The sequence below is a fragment of the Clytia hemisphaerica genome, unplaced genomic scaffold (assembly GCF_902728285.1).
Source record: "Clytia hemisphaerica strain Z4C2 unplaced genomic scaffold, Clytia hemisphaerica genome assembly, whole genome shotgun sequence".
Lineage (NCBI taxonomy): Eukaryota > Metazoa > Cnidaria > Hydrozoa > Leptothecata > Clytiidae > Clytia > Clytia hemisphaerica.
Window position 1 is genome coordinate 1,242,477 of NW_027103768.1, and position 8,124 is coordinate 1,250,600.

General features: G+C 36.1%; 1 protein-coding gene across 1 annotated transcript; it reads right to left on the minus strand.

Annotated features, from left to right (window-relative positions):
* Nucleotides 1-2,260: 2,260 nt before the first annotated feature.
* On the minus strand, nucleotides 2,261-4,382 carry LOC136805812 (small ribosomal subunit protein eS12-like). The gene is made up of 5 exons (XM_067062372.1): nucleotides 4,291-4,382; nucleotides 4,119-4,155; nucleotides 3,670-3,907; nucleotides 2,565-2,666; nucleotides 2,261-2,376 (listed from the first exon to the last, which is right to left on the minus strand). Exons 2-5 carry the CDS (start codon nucleotides 4,133-4,135, stop codon nucleotides 2,308-2,310), a joined length of 426 nt encoding a protein of 141 aa, XP_066918473.1. The 5' UTR covers nucleotides 4,136-4,155; nucleotides 4,291-4,382; the 3' UTR covers nucleotides 2,261-2,307.
* Nucleotides 4,383-8,124: the final 3,742 nt, after the last annotated feature.

Consider the following 8,124-nt stretch of genomic DNA (forward strand, 5'->3'; position numbering starts at 1 on the left):
TCGAGCTGACCAAGCAAGAGTTTTGGGATGCCATCAGAATTCGATACAACTGGCCTCTCGACCGACTACCATCAACTTGCGCGTGCGGATCATCGTTCGATCTAGCACACGCGCTCTCGTGCAAGAAGGGAGGATTCGTGTCTTTGAGACACAATGAAATTAGAGACATTACGTCCAAATTGCTAAGAGAAGTGTGCGTAGATGTAAGAACTGAACCCCTATTAAACGAACTTAATAACGAAGATCTACCAAGACATGCAAATGTCTCACGCGAGGCGAGACTGGATATAAGCGCTCTCAGTTTTTGGACTGCTGGCCAAAGAGCATTTTTGATGATGTGAGGGTTTTCAACCCGTTTGCTCGAAGGTACACCAATTCAAAATTGAGAACTGCTTATCATCCAATGAACGCGAAAAGAAGAGACAATATGGTGAACGTATTTTGCAAGCCGAAAATGGGACTTTTTCTCCGCTTGTTTTTGCGGCAAATGGTGCGATGGGACGTGAATGTACGTTATTTTACAAGCGTCTAGCTGAAATGATAGCAGACAAAAGACATGAAACTTTCTCAAAAGTTACTAACAGCATTAGAACTGTCATATGCTTCTCGCTCGTTAGATCTACAGTGAGATGCATCCGTGGATCGAGAGGTAGAGTACGACTCCCTCAAGATGAAGTTTAAGTTTTTATTTTTCCTTTCTTATACATAATCCATAATTCTAGTAGAATTTTATTTAAATCCAAAAGATCCATGCCGGGACAGGCTCCGGTATATAGTATATTTTATATTTTTCAATACCGACTTGTATTTAATTTCTCTAGTATATTACGTTCCGAAAATGCTTGAACGATAAAAAAAAAAAAAAAAAAAAAAATCGCCATTTACTCGTTACTTGCACGATAATATCGTGGAAACTTTTTGATTTTGGAATCTACATATACTAATTCGAGAGTTTCCATCGAAAAAAGTGGAATCTAAGAGGTGTATCACGAAAATCATTTTCTAGCCACTTTTTTCGACCTCAGCCGCGCGACTAACACCAAAAGGAAGCCTGAGAGTCACAAGAGATAAAAGGGCAACAAAACTCGAAAGTATTTTATATAATGAGCGACAAAACTTAAGTATTGAATTTTCTGAACTAAAAAAACTGAACACAAAAATTGGATCCAAAGAAGACTCAAAAGTAAAAGCCGGGAACCAGTCATAAAAATTAAACAGACATGTCATATAAACATTCTTTCCTATCACTAATAAGCAACTAAAAGGGGTTTAGGAGCTACTGTAAAAGAGAGGTGAAAAAGCCTAGAAACCTGATCAGTAGGATAAGGGATAAAGGGGATAAAAAAAGGGTAGTGAAGAAAAGGGATCAGGTTCTTTTCACCTCACATTGTAGTAGGTCCTTAAAACCCTGTCTATATTCAAAATTTTGCCAATTTGCCAGATACATCTTACAGGTACCAATGTTCTGTTTATCTTCGTCCTTTACCAACCGTACATTTTCCAAAAGACATTTGTTCGCATTTGTTAGCACCATTAATTACAATATCTATTGGTTCTAACCCAAAAGTATCACATGCATTTATCAAATTTCCAAGAACAAAATAACTCCTTTCGCTACAAGTTAATAAATGCAGAAGATAAGGGGCAGGGATCATTTATTGTCGGTTGTAATTGAAATATTTACCCTTCGTATATTTCAATTATCACTCGAAAAATTATCGTACACCTCTACAAAAAGTCAAAAAGTCAAAGAAAAAGTCAAAAATTTCTTAGAAAAAAGTCAAAAAGTCAAAAAGTTTCTTGATTGGGCGGATAGGTGGAGCAAAATTTATGGGTGGTTGGCGTTTTTGGACCGATTTGGGCGGAAAATATTGGGCGCCCGAAGGCGGTGGGCGTTTTTGTAGCAAAGAACCTTCCGCAAACAACAAAGAATTCGCAAAATTTTAAGAAGTTTACCTCTCGAATGTTTCCCGATAAAATATAAACTACTTTTAAAACTATAAAGTAATCATTACTCGAAAAAAATTAGCATTTTACCTAAATACGAGGTTTTGTTGGACAGAATAAGTTTACTTTAGTTCTTATAATCTATATCTGGACTGATTTTTGCTATCAAGGATTGGTAATCAAAGGAGGCCGATTTGAAAGAAAAGTTGTTACTCCATCTAACTTTTATTACCTCTATGTTTCTGGTATGTAGGTTTTTTAGATAGAACAGTGTACTGGAGAAAGAAGGCAATATGAATGAAAACAAAGTGTGTCAATGTTATTCAGTTTTTTTGTCTTTTTAAAGATGGTACATTTTGTCTAAGATGATTGCTGAGCCTTGAAGTATTCCATGAGCACATCGTGAGCTTGTGATTCTTTACCCCAGTCCTGAATTAAAGGTAAAAGAAATGATTTAGCTGGAGAGTTTTGAATAATTCCTTAAAGTTAACATCAAACAGAGAGTCAGTTTATGGGTGATGGTAGGCTATAGTCACCATGTTTAAATCAGAAGAGCTAACTCATCATTCTCTCAAATTACATATCTGAATTTGATCAACTAATTACAAATATTTTACCTTTACAACAACACAGCTGCATCCAACAACTTTTCTGGCATTGCCTTCTTTGTCAATTTTGCATAAACCGGCCCATTCACCAAGTTTCTTATTGTCATCAACCTATTTCACGAAAGCAGATTCATAATTCCAGATAACTAAGGTCAACATCACAGGCGGTGATTCTAGTACAGTGAGGCTTTGTTTCTCTGCATACAGGTTTATAAAAGGCCTTCAACTCCCGCAACTTTGGTATCCCTTAAGATAATTTTACAAAACATGGGAAATTTGACGTCATTCTAAGATGACCAAAACACACTTCAGGTTATGGGTGATGGTAGGCAATAGTCATCAAGGTATCAGCCTACGCTAACTCATCACAAGTGTGTAGCACAGGGAAAATACTGTAAATACATACCAAGAGTTGTGTCAAGCCCAAAATATACATCTCATTAACTATAATAATCCTATTCAGTAATAATCAACTAATATAATAATTTATCCCATCTGTTTTTTAGAAAAGGGTGTACCATGAGATCGGGTAACTTGCATCAGTGGAGGCTAACATGCATAGCCCTGAATGATGACCTGGCTGGTCATTAAAATACAAAGTTAAATCAAAACATAAATGGTAGAGTAGAGCTGCATAGTCGTATTTTGATGACCAGCCAGGTCATTCATTTGAGGGCTTTGCATTTTAGCCTCCACTGATGAAAGTTACCCAATCTCATGGTACCAAGTCAATTGAAAAAAAATAGCTCTAAAGGGTGGTAAACCATGGGAATTCAGTCCACCCCTATAATCGATTTGGGCCATTCCAGAAAATTTTTGTTACTCCCGTCGGATGACGTGCATTTTAAATTTTCTTCTAGCCTCTGAATAATTTTTCTTTCCCAGGGGTGGTTGGAAATTCTGATGAAAATCCATGTACTTTTGCAAAATGCATCGAAAATTCATATATTTTCTTCTCTTGCCTTGGAAATTTTAAATTTTGGTGAAAACTTTTACCCTCAGAAATCCTGTGTTGCCCGCCCCTGTTACTGACAAATTCTGGAATGGCCCTTTTTCTGAAAGAGACCAATAAGTATTTTACAACATTTATGGACATGTTTCCATTGATACTCACCTTAATTAAATTAATGCTATGCTCAGCACACAAGGCTTCAATAAGTTTGACATACATCTGTTCATCACAGTTGTTTGCCAGGATGCAAAGTAAGGCAGTTCGTTTATCAAGGGCTTTTACAGCTTCACGAAGACCGCGAGCAAGTCCATCATGAACCATAGCCATTTTCAAGATTTCTTGAAGGGCAGTGTTAATGTCCATGGGACCTCCTGGAGCGGGAGCTGTGGGCACATCATCTCTGTAATGGAAAATTTGTAATCCTCAAACAAAGACATAAGGACAAATAAATATGTATATGGTCAACACTGTAGTGTGTAAGCACAAACTCAGGTTAATTAAATTTTTTAGTTTTCAAATAAATAGAAGTAACTTTAAGATATCGGTTCGATCGAGACTAGCTTGGTATTGGTAACAAAGTGACAACAACAGAATTAAATAAAGAAACTCACCCTTCCGCATCAGACATTTTGATTGCTGGAATTCCTTCTGAAAGATCAGAGATAATAAAAATGAATAAGTGGTCTGGGTTAAACACGAGTCACGTTGAACATTAGAAATATGTAGCCGAGAAGAGTAAGAAAGCTAGGAGATATTAACAGATTGATTCATAAAATTACTTACAATGAGCACCGTGTTAGAATGGGTGTAAAATTGAAAGAGACTTCAAATGATATAAATCTCACACGAGAAATGAATTACTAATTTTACGGCATACGAAACAAGCTCAAATTGAATACCTGACCCTAATCTCTTACGACATAATTTTCGGCCGTCGTATTTTTCGTACTCTAGTCTACCCCAAGACAACAACAAAGGACCTTTTTCGTTGAAATTATGGGTCTAGAAGCTCAGCAATGGAATTTGTTCTGTCAATTGCTCATTTCAATCCATTAACCATTTTCATTTTGTTTATTCATTTACCCATTGATTTTTTTAATAAAAATTGTAATTTTTAGAAATTTTTTTTGCTTTCTAGAGGATTCATGAAAGCTTTTGAATACAAAAGATTAATTCAAGTAAAAAAAACATGTTTTGAAGATTTATAAACACCGTTTCTCAACAGACTAATTAGCCAACTAGTATCCGATCCGAAAATATATTACAACCAACAACGTCCGCATTCTGCCATGGCGGCACAATCTGCTTGAAATCCAGGATCACCAGTCAATTACCAAGCATCTTTGACCTAAAGATAAGAGATAAGTTAAATTTTATAATAGACTAGTCTTTTCGTTGGTCCCTTTTTTACCAACTATTGTTTTAATTACTGGTTCATAGTCTATAGTTTTTGTTTTTTTTTACATTTAACTAGTGTGTATATGTATAAGAATTGCGAAGCGATTCAGGCAGGCAAGTCACTCGATTCGCAAGTTGCAAGCAAAATATTTATAGGGTCACTAGAATCGTAAATACAAACCCTAGATAGGGGGGGGCGTACGGGGTTTGCGATTTCCGAAATACCGGACAATTTTGCCAAAATTTCCGAAATTCCGTAAAAAAATACTTGCAATTCCGATACCAATTTTTTGGGTATTTTTCCTCGTTTTGACTAATTTTTCATCAAATTTCCCAAAATTCCGAAAAAAAGGGATAAAAACTTTACAATACCGAAATTTCGAAGCTAAAATTCATGGATTTCTGATACCGAAACAATTTTAGAATTTCGAAATACCGAAGGAATTTTGCCTGATTTCCGAATTTCCGAAGAAAAAAGGGTCGATTTCCGCAATACCAAAAAACCGTACGCCCCCCACTAGATACAACTTTAGAGATTTACTCAAACACTTCAGGCGTACAACAAACTTACAATGTTTACTTCTACGAATTTGAGGAAAATTATACAAATTGTTTCACAAATCGTTGGAAAATCAGCAATTTCAAATGAATGTGACTTATATACCCTAAAAATATTTCTTTAATCCATTATGCTCTTCTCTACTCTCTAAGAATATTCAATAAAAAGTTCAAAAATTGTTTTTGCTCGGGAAAGTTTGTCTGCCTTAAGCATTTAGTATTTTTAGTTATTAGTTTTTGTTTTGAACTTGTTTTACTTCCGGTTTCGAATTCCTTGCGTTCGAAATCGAACTTTCGAGTTTCGAATCGTAATTTAGAACGTTCGCATTATAAAAAGAACAATTGCAATTTTTTGATACACCCCTAACGAAAGAACTAACATAAACACCCCTGTGTCACATACCCGCTGGAAAACTTGACAAAAATTTCGTCTCCGGTAGAAAAATACCCCTTTAGCCTCTTCAAAAAGTTTCCCTTGCAGAGAACCCAGAGGCAACAAAATTAAACAAACTTAAGACATCACCCGGCTTATTGAGACAGGGATGTAAAAGAAGGAGGATTTCAAGACTAGAATTTAATGGAAATAAGTCGACTTATACAATTTCAAAATTCAATAATCGTACGCAGTTAGGAATATCGTATAATTGCATCATAAATTCTGAAAAATTTAACAACGTTCTAAAATTATATTAAAACTATTAGCGCTGTAAAATCCTGAGATCAAAATTATGAAAAACCAGATAAAAAGATTTTGAAAGAATTCTTCAACGATGCTACTAAGCAAAAGCTCTTTATTTTACTGGCTGTGTATTTTTTCAAAGTTGGGAAATCTAAAGGCTCTTAATCTTAAGTATGTTGGAGACATGTATGACAAGTCTTTCACCCTTGAGTTGTTGACAAACAGGAGCAAACTCTTCACATAAAAAAGTTAAAAAAAATCTGTGACTTTTTTCTCGGCTGTATAATTGTAGCACAGAAATTAAAAACAGTTAAAGTGCATCATAAAAATAATGTCAAGTTTTGTTGATGTATTTTGACATTTTACAAGTCATTAACATTACCATTACCAACAATAAAATCCTTTAAAATACAATCCCATTTCAATGTTCTATTTCCCTGACCACCAATGCGTATTCATAAACAACGAACAACAACCACAGAGTCCATATCATCGAGGGTCGGCCAAGCCAAAATTTAAAAACAACAACAGAGAAACAGTTCTTCTTCCACTCAATAAGGGGAGGAATAAATTCTTCCAGGTTAGCCATATCCAAAATATTTTATCTTTTTCCCATTTCAAAACATACTAAAATTTCAAATTCATGTTGTGCTCTCTACTACCAAGATCCAATCATCTAAGGAATGGTTCTCCCACCATCATAATACAGTTTATTTTCCAGCTTTGAACCTCTTTTTGCAACGAAGCAACAACTCCGTTGAGGCTGCTGTCCTGTTGACGAAACAATAAAAATTCCATCTTCTTTCTTTCTCCAGCTGCTTTCTTCGTTTCTTTTCATCAAGCACCGTTTCTTTTCAAAGCACCAACGTCTCTTTTCAAAACAACAATGATTTTATTTTTCAAAGACAGAGTCAACATTCGAATTCAGAGTCAACATTCGAATTCAGAGTCAACATTCGAATTTGGAAAAGTTCGAAAATCTTTTCCCGAGTCAATGCAACGACTTCTTGAAAAACGAGCGTTTGAAAGCTTCCAGCCCGCGCTGATTTTCCAATCTCTTTTTTAAATTTCCTAATTTAAACATTAGGGAGATAATCGAAACAGAAACTCAAGGCAAGATTATCTCCGCAACATTTTAGATCTGGTATACATCCTCTACACTAAAAACCAATTGTTCCAAATTTACGGAAGCGACGGATAGAAATGTATGAGAAAGTGCCGCCTGATGGATCAAAATGATGTTTTCGGTACCGTAGAAAACGCACATCAATTTTTCCTTGGCGCTCCCCTGGTATATTGAATTTAAAGGTACATGCACACGATAGCAAAACTGCTTCGCTCATGTATATTCGCTTCGCAAAAATCCCCAAACATATATTTTTCTAAAAAAAACTACACTTCAAAATGAAAATTTAACTACGTAAACACAAGAGGGTTTTATGTGTACAATTAGAATTTATTGGGTCGTTCCCCTACTGTAATTTTCTACTTGTACTGTTATAATTTTTTTTCCTATCTATAGTTCTGTATAAATCTGTTTACGACCCTGGACACCGCCGTACATTGTGCAGTGGAGTCCGGTGGGCGTCCGGTGGGTGTACGGTGAGTGGAGCCTAACCTATTTTTACCACCGTTCATGTCCCACCATACACGAAAAATACCGCCGTACATTGTACGGTGGGAAGTGCGTACATCCATGTGTACATCCACCGGACAATCGAACGGTGGCAATTCCGTGTACGGTGGGATTCTGTACGGTGGTGTTGTGCGGTGTTTTCGATCTAACCTAAAATATCACCGTACACCCACCGTACGCCCACCGGACTTCACTGCGCAATGTACGGCGGTGTCCAGGGTCGTATCTGTTTGAACTTAGCTAGTGTACCATGAGTGAAGACGAGTGAAGTGGGGTAAATTGGGCCATTCCAGAAAAAAAAATTACCCCCTAATGGATGACATCAATTTTTTAAATAAATTTTGGC

Coding starts and splice junctions, on each gene's coding strand:
- LOC136805812 (XM_067062372.1), bottom strand. Junction 2,667..3,669: donor ATAGCATTAATTTAATTAAG/GTGAGTATCAAT, acceptor TTCGTGAAATAG/GTTGATGACAATAAGAAACT. Junction 2,377..2,564: donor GCAGCTGTGTTGTTGTAAAG/GTAAAATATTTG, acceptor CCTTTAATTCAG/GACTGGGGTAAAGAATCACA.